Here is a 27441-nt window from a genome sequence, read left to right as displayed (position 1 = left end):
ATGAGCTGTGGTGATGTTGGAGGCTGTGGTTTATGTTCTGCCGCGGTCAGTGTGGCCGGAGAGCCCGAGCGGTCAGTGTGGCCGGAGAGTCCGAGCGGTCAGTGCGGGGCCGGAGAGTCCGAGCGGTCAGTGTCGGTCAGTGTGGGGCCGGAGAGCCCGAGCGGTCAGTGTGGCCGGAGAGTCCGAGCGGTCAGTGCGGGGCCGGAGAGTCCGAGCGGTCAGTGTCGGTCAGTGCGGGGCCGGAGAGTCCGAGCGGTCAGTGTCGGTCAGTGTGGGGCCGGAGAGCCCGAGCGGTCAGTGTGGCCGGAGAGCCCGAGCGGTCAGTGCGGGGCCGGAGAGCCCGAGCGGTCAGTGTGGCCGGAGAGTCCGAGCGGTCAGTGCGGGGCCGGAGAGTCCGAGCGGTCAGTGTGGGGCCGGAGAGCCCGAGCGGTCAGTGCGGGGCCGGAGAGCCCGAGCGGTCAGTGCGGGGCCGGAGAGCCCGAGCGGTCAGTGCGGGGCCGGAGAGTCCGAGCGGTCAGTGCGGGGCCGGAGAGCCCGAGCGGTCAGTCCAGTCACAGTGTCCGCAGCTGAGCTGCCCGGGTCGGGAGATGCCGGTGACCACGGCCACCTGCTGAGCCCCTGTGGATTTGTCCAGTCCCTCACCCCCCAGTGGAGATGTCCGCTCCTGGGCCAACCGGCCAGAGGAAGCCCGGTGAGTAAGAACACCCACCCTTGAGTTTGTAGTTTGCAGGGTTCGAGCTGGAGGCTGCTCACTGGAATGGAATGTGGGAATAAAATTAGACTTAAAGCTCAGAACAGAGAGGCTGAGGCTGATTCAGTCATTAATCCCATCATTGGTCTGATGCATTTTAGACCAGAGACTGGAGCTGAGGCAGGGTATAAATTGGAGTGTGGAAATCAGGCTGTGTTCGAGTGTGAGAGGCAAACACTATCACACTGTGGCACGTATAGAATCAGTGATTCAAGCCTGACAACTAATCCCATGGATACAAGTTTTCCTGGACAAGGTTTGGTTCATGTGCTGTGTGTGACAGGGTATTACATAGATTAAGGACAATGCTGTATGAGGGAGTGCTTGGGTGTTACATAGATTAAGGACAGAGCTATTGTGGCTTTCAAAAGGGAATTGCATAAGTACTTGAAGGGAAAAGATTTGCAGGGCTACGGGGAAAGGGCGGGGAAGTGGGACTAGCTGGATTGCTCTTGCATAGATCCAGCAGGGACTCGACAGGCTGAATGGCCTCCTTCTGTGCTGTAACCTTTCTATGATAAGGACGGTGCCGTGTGTGACAGTGATTGGGGTTTACACGGGGTAAGGACGGAGCTGTGTGTGACAGGGATTGGGGTTTACACGGGGTAAGGACGGTGCTGTGTGTGACAGGGATTGGGGTTTACACGGGGTAAGGACGGTGCTGTGTGTGACAGTGATTGGGGTTTACACGGGGTAAGGACGGTGCTGTGTGTGACAGGGATTGGGGGTTACACGGGGTAAGGACGGTGCTGTGTGTGACAGGGATTGGGGTTTACACGGGGTAAGGACGGTGCTGTGTGTGACAGGGATTGGGGTTTACACGGGGTAAGGACGGAGCTGTGTGTGACAGTGATTGGGGTTTACACGGGGTAAGGACGGAGCTGTGTGTGACAGTGATTGGGGTTTACACGGGGTAAGGACGGAGCTGTGTGTGACAGTGATTGGGGTTTACACGGGGTAAGGACGGAGCTGTGTGTGACAGGGATTGGGGTTTACACGGGGTAAGGACGGAGCTGTGTGTGACAGGGATTGGGGTTTACACGGGGTAAGGACGGAGCTGTGTGTGACAGTGATTGGGGTTTACACGGGGTAAGGACGGTGCTTAGTGTGACAGGGATTGGGGTTTACACGGGGTAAGGACGGAGCTGTGTGTGACAGTGATTGGGGTTTACACGGGGTAAGGACGGAGCTGTGTGTGACAGGGATTGGGGTTTACACGGGGTAAGGACGGTGCTGTGTGTGACAGGGATTGGGGTTTACACGGGGTAAGGACGGTGCTTAGTGTGACAGGGATTGGGGTTTACACGGGGTAAGGACGGAGCTGTGTGTGACAGTGATTGGGGTTTACACGGGGTAAGGACGGTGCTTAGTGTGACAGGGATTGGGGTTTACACGGGGTAAGGACGGAGCTGTGTGTGACAGTGATTGGGGTTTACACGGGGTAAGGACGGAGCTGTGTGTGACAGTGATTGGGGTTTACACGGGGTAAGGACGGAGCTGTGTGTGACAGGGATTGGGGTTTACACGGGGTAAGGATGGTGCTTAGTGTGACAGGGATTGGGGTTTACACGGGGTAAGGACGGGGTCATATAATGTATGTGGCAGTAGTTGGGTTAGGTAGGATGGTGCCTGAATTGCAGTGATTGGCTGTTAGAAACATAGGAACAGGAGCTGGACATTCAGCCCCTTGAGCCTACATGCAGATTAAATGTTAACTCAGCTTTGGAACCTTCAATGGTGAGGCTCGTTTACACTGTGATATAATCATGTGCTCCGAAGATACACTTAATGAGCAATTGCAACCTGTGATTAAGGGGCAGAACAGTCTGCTTGGCCTCCGTTCCCATTAGTGATGCTTTACATGGGTGTTATGACATGGGACTGAAGGTGTTTTTAGTACAGGCAGTGCTCAGCTGCTGACAAGCTCTCCTACCTTGCTGCGATTATGCTGTAAGATCATAGGAACAGGAGGAAGCCATTCAGCAGCTCGAGCCTGTTCCGCCATTCCATTAGATCATGGCTGATCTGTATCTTAACTCCATTTCTCCGCCTTGGTTCTGTAACCCTTAATACCCTTGCCTAACAAAAATCTATCAGTCTCAGTCTTGAAATTTTCAATTGACCCCAAGCCTCAACAGCTTTTTAGGGAAGAGAATTCCCGATTTCCACTCCCCTTTGTGTGAAGAAGTGCTTCCTGACATCACCCCTGAATGGCCTGGCTCTAATTTTAAGGTTATGCCCCCTTGTTATGGACTCTCCCACCAGAGGAAATAGTTTCTCTCTCTCTACCTTATCAAATCCTTTAATCATCTTAAACACCTCAATTCGATCACCCCTTAATCTTCTATACTCAAGGGAATACAAGCCTAGTCTACGCAATCTGACTTCATAATTTAACCCTTTTAGACCCGGTATTATTCTGGTATCGGAGCAGGAGTAATGAAGACACTCTAATTAAATCCGGTTGCCCTCTGAGCCCAGGTGTAAAGTAGTCTACAAAGCTATTTGATTTATTGTTTGGCCCTCCCTCCTTTTAGTCAACGTTTGGTCCTCTGACAGGGAAGCAGTGACCTGCCTGTGCTGGGGAGAGCGGATTAATGCCCTCCTGGAACCTCAGACAGCCGCTTCTCCTCAGACTCTGGACCAGCACCGTGCACCACTGGCCCACCCAGTCCCAGTGATAGTCTTCGGACTGGTGTCACCTGAAGAACAGAAGGACCATTCTTGCTAGTCTTCAGAAAAGAAAAGTCTGCCATCTTGGAGTAGGCTGGCAGCTCGTGCTGGAAAGGGCAGAGTGGGCTCGTGTACACCCGAGGGACAGGGGCTGATATATTTTAGGTGGGGGGCTGGCCCCTGCTGGGGGAGAGGGATTGGCACAAGTGGAGAAAGTTAGCATTTAACATTTTGTACCAAATCTCCCATTCTTAGAGGCAGGCTCATTGCGATCTTGTGCTGTCTCACCTTGAGATCACTCTTCCATGCGTGTATTGAAAGCTCCAATAATTTCTAGCACATCTCTTGATAAGAATTGTCAGGCAACTGGGGTCGCGCCGGGTCTAGTAATGGCCCATTTCCCCACCCTCACATCCCCTCTAAAGTCTCCAATCCTGGGAATATCCGTGGACAGCCTCCCAGATCAGAAAGCCCATCTCATTTTTCAGCAATGGAGTGTAATTACATCAAGTTACATCGGAACTACAGAAAAGAAACAACAGGTCTGTGCTGGCATTTATACTCTGCCCAAGAGCCTCCTCCCTCCCTAATTCCTCTAACCCTGTCAGCATACCTCTAACCCTGTAAACATCCCCATCCTCAATGATGGCGGAGTCCAGCACATGAGTGCAAAAGACAAGGCTGAAGCGTTTGCAACCATCTTCAGCCAGAAGTGCCGAGTGGATGATCCATCTCAGCCTCCTCCCGATATCCCCACCATCACAGAAGCCAGTCTTCAGCCAATTCGATTCACTCCACGTGATATCAAGAAACGGCTGAGTGCACTGGATACAGCAAAGGCTATGGGCCCCGACAACATCCCAGCTGTAGTGCTGAAGACTTGTGCTCCAGAACTAGCAGCGCCTCTAGCCAAACTGTTCCAGTACAGCTACAACACTGGCATCGACCCGACAATATGGAAAATTGCCCAGGTATGTCCTGATCACAAAAAGCAGGACAAATCCAATCCGGACAATTACCACCCCATCAGTCTACTCTCAATCATCAGCAAAGTGATGGAAGGTGTCATTGACAGTGCTATCAAGCGGCACTTACTCACCAATAACCTGCTCGCCGATGCTCAGTTTGGGTTCCGCCAGGACCACTCGGCTCCAGACCTCATTACAGCCTTGGTCCAAACATGGACAAAAGAGCTTAATTCCAGAGGTGAGGTGAGAGTGACTGCCCTTGACATCAAGGCAGCATTTGACCGAGTATGGCACCAAGGAGCCCTAGTAAAATTGAATTCAATGGGAATCAGGGGCAAAACTCTGCAGTGGCTGGAGTCATACCTAGCACAAAGGCAGATGGTTGTGGTTGTTGGAGGCCAATCATCTCAGCCCCAGGGCATTGCTGCAGGAGTTCCTCAGAGTGTCCTAGGCCCAACCATCTTCAGCTGCTTCATCAATGACCTTCCCTCCATCATAAAGTCAGAAATGGGGATATTCGCTGATGACTGCATAGTGTTCAGTTCCATTCACAACCCCTCAAATAATGAAGCAGTCCGAGCCCGCATGCAGCAAGACCTGGACAACATCCAGGCTTGGGCTCATAAGTGGCAAGTAACATTTGCGCCAGATAAGTGCCAGGCAATGACCATCTCCAACAAGAGAGAGTCTAACCACCTCCTTTTGACATTCAAGGGCATTACCATCGCCGAATCCCCCACCATCAACATCCTGGTGGTCACCATTGACCAGAAACTTAACTGGACCAGCCATATAAATACTGTGGCTATGAGAGCAGGTCAGAGGCTGGGTATTCTGCGGCGAGTGACTCACCTCTTGACTCCCCAAAGCCTTTCCACCATCTACAAGGCACAAGTCAGGAGTGTGATGGAATACTCTCCACTTGCTTGGATGAGTGCAGCTCCAACAACTCTCAAGAAGCTCGACACCATCCAAGATAAAGCAGCCCGCTTGATTGGCACCCCATCCACCACCCTAAACATTCACTCCCTTCACCACCGGCGCACTGTGGCTGCAGTGTGCACCATCCACAGGATGCACTGCAGCAACTCGCCAAGGCTTCTTTGACAGCACCTCCCAAACCCGCGACCTCTACCACCTAGAAGGACAAGAGCAGCAGGCACATGGGAACAATACCACCTGCACGTTCCCCTCCAAGTCACACACCATCCAGACTTGGAAATATATCACCGTTCCTTCATCGTCGTTTGGTCAAAATCCTGGAACTCCCTTCCTAACAGCACTGTGGGAGAACCTTCACCACACGGACTGCAGCGGTTCAAGAAGGCGGCTCACCACCACCTTCTCAAGGGCAATTAGGGATGGGCAATAAATGCTGGCCTCGCCAGCGACGCCCACATCCCATGAACAAATTAAAAAAAATCTCTAACCCTGTCAGCTGTTTCGTGTTCCACACAGCTGGGATTAACTCCATTTTCAGATTCTGTATGAGCTCACAGCTCTTTCACTGTTTAAGAATCGGGATTAGCCATTTTCCTATAATTTGTGTTATGCAAAAATGGCATTAGTAAAGTCAGGAACAGCAGCCATTCTACTCGGCCATAAACTCTACTAAAAATAACTATTTCAGGAGAGAAAGGGATAAATAGTTATGGAAAAGGACAAGGAACAATCAAATGTGAAAATGCTTAACTGGAGGAGTGAAAATTTCAGTGAGTTCAAAAGGGATCTGGCCCAGGTGGACTAGAATCAGAAATTGGTGGCAGAACAATAATTGAACAATGGGAGGCCTTCAAGGAGGAGATAGTTCGGGTGCAGAGTAAACACATTCCCATGAGGGGGAAAGGAGGGGCATCCAAAGATAGAGCTCCCTGGATGATTAAAGATTTACAGATTAAAATGAAACAGAAAAAGGAGGCTTATGACAATTGTAAAGTTCATAATACAGTAGAGAACCAGGCTGAATACAGAAAGTACAGAGGAGATATAAAAAAGGGAATAAGAGGGACAAAGAGAGAGTGTGAGAATAGATTAGCGGCTAACAAAAGGGAACCCAAAAGTATTTTATAAACATATAAATAGTAAAAGGGCTGTCAAAGGAAGGGTGGAACTGATTAGGGACAAAAAAGGAAATCTTCATGTGGAGGCCTTTTTGTGGAGGCAGAGGGCATGGCTGAGGCCAGTCAGCCTAACATCGGTGGTAGGGAAACTTTTAGAGACAATAATCTGGGACAAAATTAATTGGCACTTGGAAAAGTCTGGACTAATAAATGAAAGTCAGCACGGATTTGTTAAAGGAAAATCATGTTTAACGGAGAGGGTTGATGAGGGTAGTGCGGTTGATGATGTGTATATGGACTTTCAAAAGGCATTTGATAAAATACTACATAATAGACTTGTTAGCAAAATTAAAGCCCATGGGATTGAAGGGACAGTGGCAGCGTGGATACAAAATTGGCTAAGGAACAGAAAGCAGAGAATAGTGGTGAACGGTTGTTTTTCAGACTGGAGGGAAGTATACAGTGGTGTTCCCCAGGGGTCAGTATTAGGACCACTGCTCTTTTTGATTTATATTAATGACATGGACTTGGGTATAGAGGGTATAATTTCAACATTTGCAGATGACACGAAACTCAGAAATGTAGTAAACAATGTGGAGGATAGTAACAGACTTCAGGAGGACAGAGACAGACTGGTGAAATGGGCAGCACATGGCAGATGAAATTTAAAAAAGAGAGGTGTGAAGTGATGCATTTTGGTAGGTAGAATGAGGAGAGGCAATATAAACTAAATGGTACAATTTTAATACAGGAACAGAGAGACCTGGGGGTGTATGTACACAAATCTTTTGAAGGTGGCAGGAAAAGTTGAGAAGGCTGTTAAAGAAACTTATGGGATTATGGGCTTTATTAATAGAGACAAAGAGTACAAAAGCAAGGAAGTCATATTAAACCTTTATAAAACACTGGTTAGGCCTCAGCTGGAGTATTGTGTTCAATTCTGGGCACCAGACTTTAGGAAGGATGTCAAGGCCTTAGACAGGTGCAGAAGAGATTTACTAGAATGTTATCAGGGAAGAGGGACTTCAGTTATGTGGAGAGACTGGAGAATCTGGGGTTGTTCTCCTTGGAACAGAGAAAGTTAAGGGGAGATTTGATAGAGGTGTTCAAAATCATGAATGATTTTGACAGAGTAAATGCAATCAGAGGCTCCTCTGCGCACACAATAAGGATTAACTTTATCATTCAACCCGATGCTTTTGCTTCCTGTTAAACAAATAAACTCTGAAATAAAATGTTCTTCTCGCGATGCAGTGGATGTTGCAGTCAATGGTCTCTGGGGGGGGGGAGGGGGGCTGTGTTTAGGTCTCTGGGGGGAGGGGGGCTGTGTTTAGGTCTCTGGGGGGGGGAGGGGGCTGTGTTTAGGTCTCTGGGGGGGGGAGGGGGGCTGTGTTTAGGTCTCTGGGGGGGAGGGGGGCTGTGTTTAGGTCTCTGGGGGGGAGGGGGGCTGTGTTTAGGTCTCTGGGGGGGGTGGGGGCTGTGTTTAGGTCTCTGGGGGGCTGTGTTTAGGTCTCTGGGGGGCTGTGTTTAGGTCTCTGGGGGGCTGTGTTTAGGTCTCTGGGGGGCTGTGTTTAGGTCTCTGGGGGGCTGTGTTTAGGTCTCTGGGGGGCTGTGTTTAGGTCTCTGCGGGGCTGTGTTTAGGTCTCTGGGGGGGGAGGGGGCTGTGTTTAGGTCTCTGGGGGGGGAGGGGGCTGTGTTTAGGTCTCTGGGGGGGGAGGGGGCTGTGTTTAGGTCTCTGGGGGGGAGGGGGCTGTGTTTAGGTCTCTGGGGGGGAGGGGGCTGTGTTTTGGTCTCTGGGGGGGAGGGGGGCTGTGTTTAGGTCTCTGGGGGGGAGGGGGGCTGTGTTTAGGTCTCTGGGGGGGGGAGGGGGGCTGTGTTTAGGTCTCTGGGGGGGGAGGGGGGCTGTGTTTAGGTCTCTGGGGGGGAGGGGGGCTGTGTTTAGGTCTCTGGGGGGGGAGGGGGCTGTGTTTAGGTCTCTGGGGGGGGGAGGGGGCTGTGTTTCGGTCTCTGGGGGGGGAGGGGGCTGTGTTTAGGTCTCTGTGGGGGAGGGGCGTACTATGATTAGCTCCACCAGTCTGGGTTACACTGTCCACTGTGGGGAGTAGTTTGGACTACTCCCCACATGATCAGAGTGTGACTCCTGGTGCTAACGTATTGAAGTATTCCCCTCCTCAACCGGCTGGTGAAATTGTTTAGTCAGTGATTTTGCTTAATAATTTGTAGGGGGACATTGAATGTAACACAGGAGGGTGACTGTCAGTAACTGAGAGAGTTCCTACCCCAGCATAACCCTCATCAACCACACACTTAATTCAGTCTCTAACTGGATGATGGTCGTGTTAATCAAACCCTAAACTCATTGTGAAACTAGGAGAGAATGGATCAGTGAGAAGGGCAGTGAGTTATGTCTCATCGATGGCTGCTCTCAGGTCACAGAGCTGCACAAAGACTCTCTTTGTGTATTGTCGACAAGGCCCTTATTGAAACGTGGGAACCTTCCTCCCTGTAATGTGCTGTGGAGAAACTTTGGTCCCCGGGCCTATCCACTATTGGTCATTGCACGTCTGTGACACACCTGCCAGTGTCCAACCTTTGATTGGATGGTCAGGCACAATTGGCTCAGATTGTGATCTTTGTTACATATGGACATCTCCTCTGATTGGTGTAGGCAGTGGTGGTGTTCGTGGCTCTGGATGTGCATGGATGGATGACTGGTTTATGAGGAATGTGTCTGTGCAATCATTCACTTATTCACTGCCTCAATTGCTGATCTGTAAAATATGTGTTCTAACAAGGTGAAGAATTTGTTTTTTCCCTCTAATTTTCCCCTTATTCTGAAGTCGATGATTTTTTTCAGTCAGTAGCCCTCTCAGGGAAATGGCAGTGGGCACTGGTCAGGTGGAGCATCTTTGGGGATGTGTCTGGGCCGCATTCCTGGGAACTTTGCCCAGAAGGAATCTTAAAGTTCCCTGGGAGCAAGTTGCTGGCGAGGCCGGCATTTATTGCCCATCCCTAATTACCCTTGAGAAGGTGGTGGTGAGCCGCCTTCTTGAACCGCTGCAGTCCGTGTGGTGACGGTTCTCCCACAGTGCTGTTAGGAAGGGAGTTCCAAGATTTTGACCCAGCGACGATGAAGGAACGGCGATATATTTCCAAGTCGGGATGGTGTGTGACTTGAAGGGGAATGTGCAGGTGGTGTTGTTCCCATGTGCCTGCTGCCCTTGTCCTTCTAGGTGGTAGAGGTCGCGGGTTTGGGAGGTGCTGTCGAAGAAGCCTTGGCGAGTTGCTGCAGTGCATCCTGTGGATGGTACACACTGCAGCCACAGTGCGCCGGTGGTGAAGGGAGTGAATGTTTAGGGTAGTGGATGGGGTGCCAATCAAGCGGGCTGCTTTGTCCTGGATGGTGTCGAGCTTCTTGAGTGTTGTTGGAGCTGCACTCATCCAGGCAAGTGGAGAGTATTCCATCACACTCCTGACTTGTGCCTTGTAGATGGTGGAAAGGCTTTTGAAACTAGCTAGTCTAACATATCTTCCTCAGAGGGTCCCCACTGACCCAACTCAACTCGACTTCAACTTGTTGAACAGCTTCGGACCATGAAATACTCCTCAAAACTGGTGCCAGGTTCTTGGATCTGAATAACTGTCAGGTACATAAAAATGTAACTGCGAGTGAGACGCCTAACTGAGCAAATCACTGTATGCATCTGTTTGGATGTAGCTTGTGGCTGAGTTAAAAGAACCTCTATTGAGCTAAACATAAAACAAAAATACTTAATTTCTGTCATAACATCACGACACCATGCAGGCACACTGGCCAAAATGTCACAGCCAATTGTTGGATGAGTACAATGATGGGCCCTCAAAATGCAGCCAGTTTATAGGAGGACCAGCACATTACAAAGGTGATCATGGGAGAGCAGCATTTACAACAAAAACCTGCATTTATATAGCGCCTTTAACATAGTAAAACGTCCCAAGGTGTTTCACAGGAATGTTATCAAACAAAATTTGACACAAGCCACATAGAGATATTAGGAGTGGTGACCAAAAGCTTGGTCAAAGAGGTCAGTTTTAAGGAGCAACTTAAAGGAGGAGAGAGAGGTAGAGAGGGGGAGAGGTTTAGGGAGGGAATTCCAGAGCTTTAGGGTCTAGGCAACTGAAGGCACGGCCACCAATGGTGGAGTGATTAAAATCAGGGATGCGCAAGAGGCCAGAATTGGAGGGGCGCAGAGATCTCGGAGGGTTGTAGGGCTAGACAAGGTTACAGAGATAGGGAGGGGCGAGGCCATGGAGAGATTTGAAAACAAAGATGAGAATTTTGATATCTGTCCAGGAATCTTGATTCCGCCATAAAAGTAGCTTCATAATCCGTTGAAGATTATGGAGGGGAATTGTAAAATTGCCTCAAACATGTTTTTCACCGTGTTGAAAAGTTCAAATATCAGCAGACACAAGTTAAAAATTAGAAAATTAAGAGTGAGAAGGGAAGTCAGAGTGTACTTTTGCACCCAGAGTGTCAGGTTGTGAAATAAGTTACCAGGCAAGGACATTGAAGCAGACAACAGGTTGAAGAGATATTAAGCTGTTTTTACATTCCTGTAGTGGCCTGCTCCCAACTCGTAGGTCTCACTCAGTCAGTAGCAACATCAACATAACTTGTCAGATTTGCTGAGGTCAGCAGGCAGGAACAACCAGTTATTCCTGGCCTGGCCAATCCAACAAGTTCACTTTGGTGTTGCTGCTGACTGCATGAGTCCTGAAGGGCAGGAGGCAGAGGCACTTAGTCCAATATAAAAACAGCTATCAAAGAGTCTCTGGAGAGAAAAACTGAGGATAGGGTGAGAAGGGCAAAATTAAGTACTTTTGAAATGTGGTCACTGTTGTAATGAAGGATACATGGTGGACAATTTGCACAGCAAGATCCCACTAACAGCAATGAGATAATGACCAGATAACCTGTCTTTAGTGATTTTGGTTGAGGGATAAATATTGGCCCAGGACACCAGGGAGAACATTGAATAGTGCCATGGGATCTTTTACATCCACACGAGAGTGTAAACGGGGCCTCGGTTTAACATTTCATCTGAGAGACAGCACCTCCGACAGTGCAGCACTCCCTCAGTATTGCACTGGTGTGTCAGGCTGGATTTTGTGCTCAAGTCTCTGGAGCAGGATGTGAACCTACGACCCACTGACCCAAAGGCAGAAGTGCTACCTACTGAGCCACAGCTGACCACTGTCTGATAGATGGTTCGTGACTGTCCTGATCTGGTGTTGAATCGTTTCCCCTAGCATAGGCTGGTAAATGTGCTGAGTTTCTCCAGGGAGGGTGTTACTGTGCTTGCTTGCATTATGTCACAAAATAGCATTGGACTGGTCCTGTGTCAAAATCACTAATCTTTAGGAACTTTAAAAAGCGTACAAAAATACCGAATGATGTCCAGATAGTTGACACAGCCATGAACAGAACACTCGATTCACGTGCAGAGGGACCAAATCAAACTCCAGTGTTTCTGTGAGAGACCAGCGGCAGACTTCAAACCCTATACAGGAGAGGGAGGCAGACCATGCACCACGTAACACGGAGGAGTGTGAGTCAGCTCAGCCCTCTCACCGACTGCTCTTCCTGCTCCTGTTTGGCACTGCCCCCGTGTTCTGTACAATCCCAGACAGCGCAGCGCAGTAAACAATGAGCGCAGTAAACAATGAGCTCAACAACATTTCGTGCTGCTGAAATCAGGGAGTATGTAAAGTACAGGAGGATGGAGGCCAGGCTCCACGGATAGCCCATAGCAGGAGGACGGAGGCTAGGCCCCAGGGACAGCCCGTAGCAGGAGGGTTCCATTCTCTCTGTAGCACCTACAGCTGCTATCAGTACAGTCTGCTTAGCCCCTAACGTTGACTTGTAGATCAGGGTGGCTATTTTACTGTGACTGAATAAATCAAATTCATTTTTGTTACGTAGAATTCCAGGATTCTTACCAGTGTTTTGTGGATTATATTCCACAATTCTATCCATTAATAATAAAGATTTATGGTGACTGAATGTTTATACCCTATGGGGTTTTTCCAGAACCAGTGTTTTGGTGACTATATTCTGCAATTATGTCCATCTTTCCATCAAAAGTGTAAATCAGTGGCCTTGGTCTTGGACTAGTTACTGAGCTCGGCAACCAAAGCTGACCATGCCTGTGATTCCAGCTCCAACTCAGCCCAGTCCTGAAGCAAACCAGTAACGTGAGCTGGGTTATTGCTGTGCTGATGTGCGGCATCTGTTATACATCGACTCTCGAGACACCACAACACGCTACAATACCAACACACAACATGCCAGCACACAACATGCCAGCACCACACGCTACAATACCAACACACAACATACCAACACCACACCCATACAACACGCTTCAATACCAGCACACAACATGCCAGCACACAACATGCCAGCACCACACGCTACAATACCAACACACAACATACCAACACCACACGCTACAATACCAACACACAGCATACCAACACCACATCCACACAACACGCTACAATACCAACACACCCATACAACACGCTACAATACCAACACACAACATATCAACACCACATCCACACAACACGCTACAATACCAACACACCCATACAACACGCTACAATACCAACACACCCATACAACACGCTACAATACCAACACACAACACACCAGCACTCAGTCAATGCACCACTTCTGGGTTTAGAGAGCCACTGGAGGATCAGGGTCTTCTCCGATGCTCGAAGTCCTGGCTAGTGTAAGGGGACCTAACCCCTGGTTGATCCTGTCATACCACCAACATAAATGCGTATTAGAAACCAGCTCTTCTGTGTCCATTTCTGTTTTGAGGATGGGGTTGATGCTGAATATTTGAACTGAGCCATCTCTCTACATAGTGGAGAGATCAGGAGGATTGTCAGCCCTTATCATGTGAGACAAGCAGCTCTTCGGGGCACAAGTCTCAGAATTTCTATAAAGAACAAGCTCCGTCTCTGTGCATTTCTGTTCCTCAACCACAGCCTGAGGGGCACCTCTACATCATGAGATTCCTACAAGTCCAACAATTATTCACCAACCGTCTGCATTCCTCTCTACTCCTTGGAAGTCAGTCCATTTTTATTTTCTTCTGTGTGGGAGAGTGACATTTGTATTTGTCAAGGTGAGGGATGTCAGTGTTAGGGAACAGCATCCATTTCAACCACCCAGTATCAGTGTCAAGCACTGCTAGGTAAGGAACCAGGTAATGAGATGTCGAATAAAGCTCTCTGAACTGCGCACCTCAGAAAGGGCACCCCTGAATTTTGATATTTTTCCATTTCCTATACCTGCACCCCCCGCACCTACACCACCCCCCCACCCCCCCGAGGGCCCCTGAGTGGCAGTTAGTGCCAAAATAGGGACTGGATTGAGCCAGTCCAAATTAATGTTTTTTCCTTAGGAGCCTTACAGCCAGCAGTTAATGGAATTTGAACCCTAGTCCCAGATGTAAATGGTCATTGTCTAACCCCCTGCACCACCCAGTTTCCCAATTCTATTATTATTTGTAGCCAGCAGTTCTGGGAGTAAGATTCCACCAACCCTGCCCTCATACATTTGTAACTCTCAATATTTCCCAGCTGCCACAGAACTAATATTTCCTGGGGTTTTCTAATAGTTCCCACTTCAAGGAGCACAAAATTCACAAAAACAATCTAACATCATATAATGTCTCAAGTCTCTCAGAAACATCTGGAAGTACTTCATCTACAGCAGTTCAAATCCAGCTCGGACTCACTCCACTGTCCGCTGGTTGTAAAATAGGCAAACTGGGTAACCAATTTGCACAGCAAGATCCAAACAAGCAGCAATGAGATAAGTGACCAGTTAATCTATTTTTGGTGGTGTTAGTTGAGGGGAGAATGTTGGCCGGAACACCTGGAGGACCCCCTGCTCTTCTTCCAGTGGATCCATGAGTTCTTTTATGTACACCTGAACTAGCAGAACAGACAGGACCTTGTTTTAACATTTCATCTAAAAGATAGCAGCACTGACGATGCAGTCATGCCTTGGAGGGTCAGCATAGTTTATGTGGTCGAGCCCTAGAGTGGGCTGAACCCAGAACTCTCATGACTCAGAGCTGACTGTTCAAAACAAAATCATAGAAGAATAGTTTCCCACCTCTTAATTCAGTGTACCGAATGAAATCAATCGTGTTACAGTGAAATCAACAACCAATTAGAGTAGAGAACGGTAATTACCCAGGTGGTGGCTCACTAGAGTGGTGGATCGCTCCACGGTACACGGAGGGCGCCCGCTCCTCGGTACGCGCAGGGCGCCCGCTCCACGGTACGCGCAGGGCGCCCGCTCCACGGTACGCGCAGGGCGCCCGCTCCACGGTACACGCAGGGCGCCCGCTCCACGGTACGCGCAGGGCGCCCGCTCCTCGGTACGCGCAGGGCGCCCGCTCCACGGTACGCGCAGGGCGCCCGCTCCACGGTACGCGCAGGGCGCCCGCTCCTCGGTACGCGCAGGGCGCCCGCTCCACGGTACGCGCAGGGCGCCCGCTCCACGGTACGCGCAGGGCGCCCGCTCCTCGGTACACGCAGGGCGCCCGCTCCTCGGTACACGCAGGGCGCCCGCTCCACGGTACACGCAGGGCGCCCGCTCCACGGTACACGCAGGGCGCCCGCTCCTCGGTACACGGAGGGCGCCCGCTCCTCGGTACACGGAGGGCGCCCGCTCCTCGGTACACGGAGGGCGCCCGCTCCACGGTACACGCAGGGCGCCCGCTCCACAGTACCCTGACTGCTCAGCACTGTACCCCATCAGCGCTGAGCCTTCTCTCAGGTTCTACATCTCAGTCTCTCTGTTTGATTTGGGCCACTTTCAATCAAAAGGCCTGTTCTGATTCCATGCCTTCCAACAAGTACCGTTTTTTTTGTCCGTTCAGTTCACTGGGCATGGTTCTCTGTCGTGTTAATCACCTCAAACCAGAAAGACCCCATTAGGGTAGCTCCTTCCAGAGACCATGGAATCTGCTTCATCAGGGACTACCCTATCCCTCCAATCTCCTAAACAAAGTCGTGTATAAACACTCCATTATCTTCAAGCAAAACTCCAGAATGTTAATCCATCCCCAAGCCGCCATGATTCAAGTCTTCTAAATAACATTCCTCCTATCCCCTGATAGGGAGCACAAGGAGGTCACCGGAGATAATCGGTCTGTATGTCGTCCCACTGTGAGTGCCTACTACTACAACAGCAACAACTTGCATTTATATAGCACCTTTAACATATAAAACATCCCAATGCACATCCCAAACAAAATTTGACACCGAGCCACATGGAGATATTAGGAGTGGTGACCAAAAGCTTGGTCAAAGAGGTAGGTTTTAAGGAGCATCTTAAAGGAGGAGAGAGAGGTAGAGAGGCGGAGAGGTTTTGGGAGGGAATTCCAGAGCTAAGGGCCTAGGCAGCTGAAGGCACGGCCGCCAATGGTGGAGTGATTAAAATCGGGGAAGGGCAAGAGGCCAGAATTGGAGGAGTGCAGAAATCTCAGAGGGTTGTAGGGCTGGAGGAGGTTACAGAGATAGACACTGCACTAGATACAGTGAACTCAGCTTGTTTTCATAATTTATTGGTGCCCTGGCAGATCTCATGGAGCAACTGTACAAGTGGTTTGTTCATTTAAATCCACGTCTGCTCGTTCTGTGCACAGTTTACATCAGACAGCCGCATGCACCCACATCATCTGACCAACCTCCTGGAGTATTTTAAGGAAGTGGTATTCCAAGTGGACTCTGGAACATCCTGTGACATGGTTTGAGACTTCCAAAAGGCATTTGACAAAGTTTGGTACGAAAGACTCCTACTTAAAGTGAGGGGCAGGAAGCAGCAGGTGTTTGTTGGAGGAGACATGGGATGTAGCACAGAGTACCTCAGGGTTTGGTGCTTTTAAATTATATTAACAACTTGGATTCAGAAGCTCAATTCAAACTGGTCAATTTCACAGACAATAACAAAATAGGAGGGGAAGTTGAATCTAACAAGACAACATCTCCCAAGGCGGTTAATGGAGATAAGATTCAGATCAGCCATGATCGAATTGAATGGTGGAACAGGCTCGAGGGGCTGAATGGCCTCCTTTTCCTATGTCCTTAACTCAGAAACTACAAAATAAACTGGGCAAAATATGTAAGTAGCAGATCAAAGGCAGATGAAATTTAATACAAACACGTATAGAGTAAGGCACATAAAAACATGGGAGCCTGAGGTCCCCATGGAAGTGGAAAGAGATCGAGGACTTTTAGCAGACTCGGCACTCAACTCGTTCAATCCCTAAGCAGCTGCAAGCAAAGCCAATCGAATGTTAAAGCATATAAAGTGCAAGGAAGACATGGCCATGCTGAAACTGCTCAGTACTGCATCCAGTTCTGGTCACCGAGACACAAGGGGAACATTCCTGGAGGCAGGACAGGGAAGAGCAATGTGACTGATCCCCAATGTCAGAGGGACTGAGTTATGAAGAAACTTGGGCTTATCAGCCTTCACATTTGGCAATCGACAGATTACTTTACAGAGGCTCTTACGATACTGAAGAGATACTAAGTACAGGAGAGAGCAATCCTGAGCACACCTCAAGTTAAACCAAGGGGTCAGAGGTTCAAACCAACAAAAGGAAAATTTAGAACTGATGTCAGGAAGTTCTTCACAAACAGAGTGATCAATAAGTGGAAAAGATTTCCAGATAGGGAATTGGAGGTGAAAACCCTGGATTCATTTAAGAAACAACTGGATGCTGTGATGGGAGGGGAACTGTAGTATCTTTCAGGATGGATGAGTTAAAATGGATGAATGGCCTTCGTTGTCCATGTATATCTTGTGATTTCTGCCTCTCCGCATTTTACTGACTTGGATCGAGTTCCCTCATCTTTTTGCAATGAAAACAAAATTGGTTCTGAGAGTCTCTCCCAACTTAACTGCCCTGACCCCTTCTGTGGCATATCACCCTCTATTATCCCCCCCACCCACCCCTCAATTTCCTCCTCTCCTGAAGATGCTGATTCTTCCTGGGGTGTGGGTTTATAGACATCAGGCACCCTCCTGTGCCACAACCCAGGTGGCCAATCTTTATGTGTGAACGCAGTCAGCGAGTGTTAGCAGGGTATCTGACCATAGGGAGCACGGAAGCTGAGCCCAGTCTTGTCCTCAATTGATGGGTACTTCCCAGCAGGAGTTACTAGATAGTGAACAAGAGTGGGAACCTGGGTGATTGCCCATGGCCAATTTCAGCACTCCAGTTACTGCTAGTCTAAGATTGCCAAGCTCAGCGTGATCTGGAATCAAGCCAAGCACTTTCCCGTCTGTGTAAGGTCCCCTTGGATCAGGTGGAGAGAGGACTCCTCCAACTGAATTCAAACAGTTTGTTGATAAAAGACCAACAGACAGCCTGAAAACCATAAATGCGCTGATGTAGTATTTTTAGACATGAGCATCCTGATGTTTGAGTGTCTCATTTACTTCACTAGATAAATCAGTCTACTCGAGACAGGGCTGAGATGTGCTCAATCCCTGCCATCACAATGCTGCACCTTCCATCGTACCAGCATCACAAGCAGGCTGCTCGAGCAGCCATCAAAAACTGTTCGTACAAACTGGCTCCAGTCCCAGATGATATTTTTATGGGAATTAAAGGTTATGGAATCTGAGTCTGGCCCATGCTTACGTTACAGATTACAACAGGCATTTGCCAACTCAATCACACCCATTCATGACTTACCACCCAAATAATGGCTATTAACTCATTTCTGCTCTGGACCAATAACATTCACCCATTCTTTCCCACTCCCTCAACATTAACTCACTCCCTCCCCTCTCCCTGAATATTATCCCACTTGCCGACCATTAATCCATTCTTTCCCACTCCCTCAACATTAGCTCACTCCCTCCCCTCTCCCTGAATATTATCCCACTTGCCGACCATTAACACATTCTCTCCCATTCCCTAAACATTAACTCAGCTCACTAACCTTTAAATAAAATGTTTGTTTGTCATGACCAGCATTGTATCCCAGGTGGCACAGGATAAACCACTTGCTTAGGTCCGTCTCCGTGTCACCTTATTTATATTACAACATGATCACCAGAGTTGGACGTCCCTAATCTCTCTCCAGGTGGACATTCACTGCCATACAGTGATGCGGGTTGCTCACAGCCCTGGGCTGCAAGGTCATTGTTCTATACACGGTGCTGATGTGTGTTGTGTGACCGTGACACTTGTGTTTTCCAGCCGAGGCAGATCACACTCCGCAGATGAAGTTCAGAGACAGGCAGCGGTTTTTTGAAGATGTGTTCCAGCCAGATGCAGATTTCTACCTCACCGCCGCACACCTACAAATCGAGCACCAGAGACGTAAGTAGAGTTCAGTCCCTGAACAGCTCTGCCCTTGAACCTGGTGTTAGAAAAATAACAGCGGGTGTGGAGGAAGAGTCCTAGGGGTTCAGATTCCTAATTCCCAAAGCATAAGTGCAGGTAAAGAAAGAACTTCCATTTCTAAAGCGCCTTTCATGACCTCAGGACGTCCCAAAGCGCTTTACAGCCAATGTAGTACTTATTGAGGTGTAGTTACTATTGCAATGTAGGAAACACGGCGATTTGTGCACAGCAAGATCCCACAAACAGCAATGTGATAATGATCAAATAATCTGTTTTAGTTGTTGGTTGAGGGATAAAGATTGGCCAGGACACCGGGGAGAACTCCCCTGCTCTTTTTCAGGTACTGTCTCATCCGAAAGATGGCACTCCCTCAGTACCACATTGGAGCGTCAGCCTGGATTTTGTGCTTAAAGTCTCTGAAGTGGGACTCGAACCCATGACCTTTTGACTCAGAGGCGAGAGTGTTAACAACTGAACCATGCTGACAGGTAGATAAAAGCATAAAAAAGGCCAATAGCATTTCGGGCTTTATAAATCAGGGCAGAGAATACAAGTGTAAAGAGGTAAAAATAAATTTGTACAAGGCAATGGTAAGCTGCACTGACACTTGTGAGTGCTCCACTATAAATAGGGCATTAAAGCTATAAAGAGTGGACAGGATGAAGGCAGGATTGAGAAACTACTACAAGGCGAGACTTGAGATATTAGGGCTGTTCCCACTAGTGCGCAGAAGGCTAAGGGGAGGTTTAATCGGTTTGTAAAATTATAAAGGGTTTGACAAAGTGAATAGGGAAGGACTGTTTCCTCCAGTTTCGGAGTCAGTGATGAGGGAGGGTCATCAATTTAAAATTGTCACTGAAAGAGTGAAGATAAATCTCTTTGTGCAGAGGGGTGTTGGAGAATGGAATGCTTTGCCACAGGGAGTGGTTGAACCAAGGTCTATTGAAAAGTAGATAAACATTTGAAGCAGATGAAGATACAGGGCTATGGGGAGGGAGCAGGGCAGTGGCAGTGCTTCAGAAAGAGCTGGGAGAATAATGGGCTGAATGGCCTTTTGATCGAATCTTATAGCACAGGAGGAGGCCGTTTGGCCCATCGTGCCTGAGCCGGCTCTTTGAAAGAGCTACCAATTAGTTCCGCTCCTCTGCTCTTTCCCCGGAGCCCTGCAAGCTTTTCCTTTTCAAGTATTTATTTACTGTTGAACCTGCAGCCACACTTTCTCTGGGCAATGGAAATCCATAAATTCTCACTGCATTTCTGCAGTGAAATGTATTTTTCTTAAACCACTGATCTTTCAGCACGATTAACTCTGTGTGAACGTTCTGACAGTGAGGACTGTGCTGACCAAAGGTGTAAGGCAATTACAGAAATGGCAATACTGCACATCACGCAGAAGATTTATTTTGGCGAGGGAGGGTGTGGGGACATTCTCACCAAAAAATATTGACTATTTTACACTTCACTTGGTCTATTTTCCAGAATTTTGCAGTGGACCTTTTATATAAATATATATTATATTCTGAATATTGTAATGAGTGTATAAATATATATATATATTTTAATGAATATATAATTGTGAAAACACATCATGCAATTAAAACACACAAAACAGATTCCCCTGATGACTTCCAACAATAACAACTTGCATTCATATAGCGCCTTTAACATGGTAAAACATCCCAAGGCGCTTCACAGGAGTGTTATTGAACAAAATTTGATACCGAGCCAAAGAAGGAGATATTAGGACTGGAAGAGGTAGGTTCTGAGGAGCGTCTTAAAGAAGGAGAGAGAGGTAGAGAGGGGGAGAGGTTTGGGGAGGGAATTCCGGAGCTTAGGGCCCAGGCAGCTGAAGGCACGGCCGCCAATGGTGGACGAAGAGAGTGGGGGATGCGCAAGAGGCCAGATGGTTGTAAGGCTGGAGGAGGTTCCAGAGATATGGAGGGGCGAGGCCATGGATGGATTTAAACACATTAGTGAGAATTTTAAAATTGAGGCATTCCCTAACCAGGAGCCAATGTAGGTCAGCGAACACAAGGGTGATGGGTGAATGGGATTTGGTGCGAGCTAGGATATGGATGCAGAATTTTGGATGAGTTCAAGTTTATGGAGGGTGGAAGAAGGGAAGCCGGCCAGGAGAGCATTGGAATAGTTCAATGGAGATGAAAATTGGGAGAGGTGTACAACACGCGACTGAGTCCATATCGCCCAAATTCAAAACCACCCCCAGTGAGTTTCTCCTGTGAGCAACTGAGTGATGCAGACTAACCAGCCAGCAACAGTCTAACCAGCCAGCAACAGTCTAACCAGCCAGCAACAGACTAACCAGCCAGCAACAGTCTAACCAGCCAGCAACAGTCTAACCAGCCAGCAACAGACTAACCAGCCAGCAACAGTCTAACCAGCCAGCAACAGTCTAACCAGCCAGCAACAGACTAACCAGCCAGCAACAGACTAACCAGCCAGCAACAGACTAACCAGCCAGCAACAGACTAACCAAAAGCCACTCAGCCAATAGTAGCCAGCCCTAGAAGGTCCCTGTAGCCTGTGACCAGAAGGCAGCCAATCACCCATCAGCACCCAAGTCCTAGGAGGCAGCGAGCCACCACCTGCATGTGGTGAGGCTCTGGTTCCCCGGGTTGTGGGATCAGCAACAGTGGAATCAGGAGCTCCAGCAGGACAGGAATCGTCAGTTTCAGGGGTAGGGGGAGTGACCGCAGGAAAACCAAGAGCAGCAGGAGAGGAATTGGCAGCAAGAGAGCCCACAGGATCTGCAGGCGGGAGCGAGGGAGAGCCGGGCCTGGAGCGAGGGAGAGCCGGGCCTGGAGCGAGGGAGAGCCGGGCCGGGAGCGAGGGAGAGCCGGGCCTGGAGCGGGGGAGAGCCGGGCCTGGAGCGGGGGAGAGCCGGGCAGGGAGCGAGGGAGAGCCGGGCCGGGAGCGGGGGAGAGCCGGGCCGGGAGCGGGGGAGAGCCGGGCCTGGAGCGAGGGAGAGCCGGGCCGGGAGCGAGGGAGAGCCGGGCCGGGAGCGAGGGAGAGCCGGGCCGGGAGCGAGGGAGAGCCGGGCCGGGAGCGGGGGAGAGCCGGGCCGGGAGCGAGGGAGAGCCGGGCCGGGAGCGAGGGAGAGCCGGGCCTGGAGCGAGGGAGAGCCGGGCCGGGAGCGAGGGAGAGCCGGGCCGGGAGCGAGGGAGAGCCGGGCCTGGAGCGAGGGAGAGCCGGGCCGGGAGCGAGGGAGAGCCGGGCCGGGAGCGAGGGAGAGCCGGGCCGGGAGCGGGGGAGAGCCGGGCCGGGACCGAGGGAGAGCCGGGCCGGGAGCGAGGGAGAGCCGGGCCTGGAGCGAGGGAGAGCCGGGCCTGGAGCGAGGGAGAGCCGGGCCTGGAGCGAGGGAGAGCCGGGCCGGGAGCGAGGGAGAGCCGGGCCGGGAGCGGGGGAGAGCCGGGCCGGGAGCGAGGGAGAGCCAGACCAGGAGTGAGGGAGAGTCAGCACCTGCTGTCCAAGAAAATAAGAGCGGTGGTTATGATCTGCACTTGTTATACTCAGTGTTAAGGACGGAAGGCTGTAAAGTGCCAAGTAGAAAGATGAGGTGCTGTTCCTCTAGCTTCCATTGAGCTTCATTGGGACAGTGTAGGAGGCCGAAGACAGAGAGGTCAGAGTGGGAGTGGGACAGAGAATTAAAATGGCAAGTGACCGGAAACTCAGGGTCACTCTTGCAGACTGAATGGAGGAGTTGAGCAAAGTGATCTGCGTTTGGTCTCCCCAATGTCGAGGAGACCGCATTGTGAGCAGCGGATGCAGCATCGTAAATTGAAAGAAGTGGCTTCTGCCCTCTGCTGGTGGCTGCCCTCTGTTGGTCAATCATTCTTTCACCTGGAAGGAGTGTTTGGGGCCCTGGCCGGTGGGAAGGGAGGAGGTGAAAGGGCAGGTGTTGCATCTCCTGCGATCGAACGGGACGGTGCCGGGGGGAGGAGAGCGGGTGTTGGGGGTGATGGAAGAATGGACCAGAGTGTCGCAGGGGGAACGGTCCCTTCGAAATGCTGAAAGGGGAGGGGAGGGGAAGATGTGAATTTGTGGTGGCGGAAATGACGGAGGATGATCCATTGAATGTAGAGGCTGGTGGGGTGGAAGGTGAGGACAAGGGGGACCCTATCTTGGTCCAGGGAGGGAGGGGAAGTGCGGGAAATAGGACAGATACGGTCGAGGAACCTGTCAGCTACAGTGGGAGGGAATCCTTGGTTGAGGTAAATGGAAGACATATCGGAAGCACTGATGCGGAAGGTGGCATCGTCAGAACAGATGCGACGGAGAGGGAGAAACCAGGAGAATGGAATAGAGTCCTTACAGGAAGCAGGGTGGGAGGAAGTGTAATCAAGGTAGCTGTGGGAGTCGGTGGGCTTATAGTAGGAATTGGTTCACAGCCTATCGCCAGAAATAGAGATCGAGGAGTCGAGGAAGGGACGGGAAGAGTCGGAGATGGACCATGTGAAGGTGAGGGAAGGGTGGAAATTGGAAACAAAATTGATGAACGACAAGTAGCTAGATGACAATGCAGCAGTGGGATTAGCTGTTGCACTATTTCTAGTTTAGTTTGAGACCTTCAATGAAATGCTCCACACACCTTAATCCCCCTGAGGTCAGGTCTTATTTTTAATATGTTACATAATAATACAAGTCATATACTAAATGAGTGCAAAATATTCATATAAAAGATTCTACAAAAGAATACTTATTGTAATATTTTGAGTTTGCTTTTACTGATGCATTTAAAGAGACAAATAGCCTTCACAGCTCCACTTGGTCTACAGGGCATGGCCAGAGCTCCAAGTATGCACAAGGTTTCTTTATCCTGTTCTGTCTGAGGTGAATAGTTCATTAAAGTTTGTTTATCTTAAAAGGGATAATTAGTGCCTGTCTGAGGTGACCACAAGTTGGTAGATGAATGGACACAACACTCTAACACAAAGTCCACCAATATCAAACAGGCACGCAGATAAAACAAAGCAAGATTCTAAATGTAGTTACTTTTATGACAACTATTTCATATTAAATCTGATCTTTTAACAGTGGGAAAGTCATGGAAATCAGGAGTACAAGAGGGGCTTGAGGTCAGTCAGCTTTAATTGTAAAGTTCTTAATTAAGATGCAAATCTCTCAAGGCCATTTGGGTGAGATGTCAGAGAGCTGATGGCACCCATGAAACTGCATCTTAGCCAGAGCCTTCAGGGGAGGAGAGGAGAAATGGGGCAAGAAGAGTCTAAGGCTATTCAAAAGCAAGTAGTGAGAACGTGACAGAGACAGAGAGTGAAGTCATGGCTCTGGGCAGGGACATGGGTAGATGGAAATCTCCATAATCCATGGCTGATGGCTTTTCTGTCTCCCACAGCACCAATTGGGAGTGTCTCCTCCATGGAAGTCAATGTGGACTTGCTGGAGCAGGTGGACCTCATGGACATGTCAGACCAAGAGGCCCTGGATGTGTTCCTCAACTCCAGTATGGATGGATGTGAGGCATCAACACTGCCAGGTAAGCAGAACGCAGGGCATAGCAGCTAAAAATTGGGTTTACTCCATGCCACACCAGTGTTACAGTTCAGGGCACCTCAGGAATACTGTGCAAACATACATGGAACATATGACTGTCTGCATGAGCTAGGCAGGAATCCCAATGTTTCAGCATTCAAGGCAGGTGGGAGTCCTAACATGACATTCCGGGCAATGTGAGAGAGACTGCAGTCCTCCACCATACAGGGATTATGGAGAGATTGTGGTTTGATCTGTGCACTGGGAACAGTTACTCAGGGCCTAATCTGTGTTAGAAGCAGCTTTGTCCAGTGGCTGTTAATCCCAGCATTGTAGATATTGACCACTTTGGCTAGAGAAAGCAAATGGAAAGTGTCCTAGTCTTTATTTTTTTGAATATTTCTTAATCCTTCTGGTTCCTGAACTAACTTGTTTCATTTCTTCACAGAGGAGCAGTTTTACAATAGTGAGATTACTCTGAAGGTTCCACATTCTGCAGAAATGAAGTCCAGGATGTCATCCACGTCCTCCAGCTCCACGGACCCCAACTCCATGTCCTCCAACTCCATGTCCTCCAACTCCACGTCCTCCAACTCCACGGACCCCAACTCCACGGACCCCAACTCCACGGACCCCAACTCCATGGACCCCAACTCCACGTCCTCCAACTCCACGTCCTCCAACTCCACGGACCCCAACTCCACGTCCTCCAACTCCATGGACCCCAACTCCACGTCCTCCAACAGTCTGGAGTTGAGTGTTGGGTCCGAGACCCCGCTCGTCCAGTCTGATGAGGAGGATGTCCAAGTGGACAATGCACTACTTACACCAAGCAAAGACAAGGAGGCCACTGTGAAACAATCAGAAAATGAAAGCTAACACTGTGCACTAGACATAGAATAGTTCTTATAAAACAAATGTGTTCATATGAATGGGGTTGGAGCAGGTGGGAGTAGAGACAAGTGGAGCACTGTGGATAATTTACAGGCCATTGTATCACAAATTGATAGAAGATGCATCCAATTACACACAGACACCCGGTCACACAGGGATCCAATCACACACAGGGATCCAATCACACACAGGGATCCAATCACACACAGGGATCCAATCACACACAAGGATCCAATCACACACAGGGATCCAATCACACACAGGGATCCAATCACACACAGGGAGTCCCAGTCACACACAGGGATCCAATCACACACAGGGAGTCCCAGTCACACACAGGGAGTCCCAGTCACACAGGAAGTCCCAGTCACACACAGGGAGTCTCAGTCACACACAGGGAGTCCCAGTCACACACAGGAAGTCCCAGTCACACAGGAAGTCTCAGTCACACACAGGGAGTCCCAGTCACACACAGGGAGTCCCAGTCACACACAGGGAGTCCCAGTCACACACAGGGAGTCCCAGTCACACACAGGGAGTCCCAGTCACACAGGAAGTCCCAGTCACACACAGGGAGTCTCAGTCACACACAGGGAGTCCCAGTCACACACAGGAAGTCCCAGTCACACAGGAAGTCTCAGTCACACACAGGGAGTCCCAGTCACACACAGGGAGTCCCAGTCACACACAGGGAGTCCCAGTCACACACAGGGAGTCCCAGTCACACACAGGAAGTCCCAGTCACACAGGAAGTCTCAGTCACACACAGGGAGTCCCAGTCACACACAGGGAGTCCCAGTCACACAGGGAGTCCCAGTCACACACAGGGAGTCCCAGTCACACACAGGGAGTCCCAGTCACACACAGGAAGTCTCAGTCACACACAGGGAGTCCCAGTCACACACAGGGAGTCCCAGTCACACAGGGAGTCCCAGTCACACACAGGGAGTCCCAGTCACACACAGGGAGTCCCAGTCACACACAGGGAGTCCCAGTCACACAGGGAGTCCCAGTCACACACAGGGAGTCCCAGTCACACACAGGGAGTCCCAGTCACACACAGGGAGTCCCAGTCACACAGGGAGTCCCAGTCACACACAGGGAGTCCCAGTCACACACAGGGAGTCCCAGTCACACAGGGAGTCCCAGTCACACACAGGGAGTCCCAGTCACACACAGGGAGTCCCAGTCACACACAGGGAGTCCCAGTCACACAGGAAGTCTCAGTCACACACAGGGAGTCCCAGTCACACAGGAAGTCCCAGTCACACACAGGAAGTCTCAGTCACACACAGGGAGTCCCAGTCACACAGGAAGTCTCAGTCACACACAGGGAGTCCCAGTCACACAGGAAGTCACAGTCACACACAGGGAGTCTCAGTCACACACAGGGAGTCCCAGTCACACACAGGGAGTCCCAGTCACACACAGGAAGTCCCAGTCACACACAGGAAGTCCCAGTCACACACAGGGAGTCCCAGTCACACACAGGGAGTCCCAGTCACACACAGGGAGTCCCAGTCACACACAGGGAGTCCCAGTCACACACAGGGAGTCCCAGTCACACACAGGGAGTCCCAGTCACACACAGGGAGTCCCAGTCACACATGAACCCAGTGCAACAGAGTCCCAATAAACACACAGTCAGATCCAACAATATTGTATACCTGTCACATATGGAAAATACACAGACTCAGTCACATATGTAGCCAGTATCATGGATGTAATTATAAACATGTAGACACAGATAGACGCAGTCGTGCATGGAACCAATGGCACATGGACTAAAGACATAAGGAGCCAATCATACACGTGCCAATATTATAGGGTGTCAATTACCCATTGGACCAATCACATATGGACTATTGACACACACCAATCATACACACGGCAACGCCACACACTGCTTATCAGAGACAGGCTAATGGATAGTTGCTATAGCAACAGCGCACTGTCAGCTTTCTAACACACAATATTGAACGAATCCTTTAGCATCAAGAAGTGATGTCTGAAAACGTGGCCTCAGGGAAAGGAGGTGTGATTTACTAAAGCTAACCATCATCACAAACAGGGCACAGAGTGCCAGAAGCTGTTATGGAGATTGCTTTCATTTTTTTCTTAATAAACTTATTGATAGCCAATCA

At 49.8% G+C, this 27441-nt stretch overlaps 1 protein-coding gene across 1 annotated transcript; it reads left to right on the top strand.

The window, feature by feature from the left end:
• Positions 1-27441, top strand: LOC137335361 (uncharacterized). The gene is made up of 4 exons (XM_068000694.1): positions 1-541; positions 18746-18868; positions 24267-24407; positions 24852-27441. The coding sequence occupies exons 1-4, from the start codon at positions 1-3 to the stop codon at positions 25280-25282; spliced, it is 1236 nt and encodes a 411-aa protein (XP_067856795.1). The 3' UTR covers positions 25283-27441.

Source organism: Heptranchias perlo, chromosome 19 (assembly GCF_035084215.1).
Source record: "Heptranchias perlo isolate sHepPer1 chromosome 19, sHepPer1.hap1, whole genome shotgun sequence".
Classification (NCBI taxonomy): domain Eukaryota; kingdom Metazoa; phylum Chordata; class Chondrichthyes; order Hexanchiformes; family Hexanchidae; genus Heptranchias; species Heptranchias perlo.
Note: the sequence above shows the minus strand (reverse complement) of the source record. Positions and strands in the feature narration are given on the sequence as shown.

Coding starts and splice junctions, on each gene's coding strand:
- LOC137335361 (XM_068000694.1), top strand. CDS start 1: ATGAGCTGTGGTGATGTTGGAGGCTGTGGTTTATGTTCTGCCGCGGTC. Junction 18,869..24,266: donor ACAAATCGAGCACCAGAGAC/GTAAGTAGAGTT, acceptor TGTCTCCCACAG/CACCAATTGGGAGTGTCTCC. Junction 24,408..24,851: donor TGAGGCATCAACACTGCCAG/GTAAGCAGAACG, acceptor ATTTCTTCACAG/AGGAGCAGTTTTACAATAGT.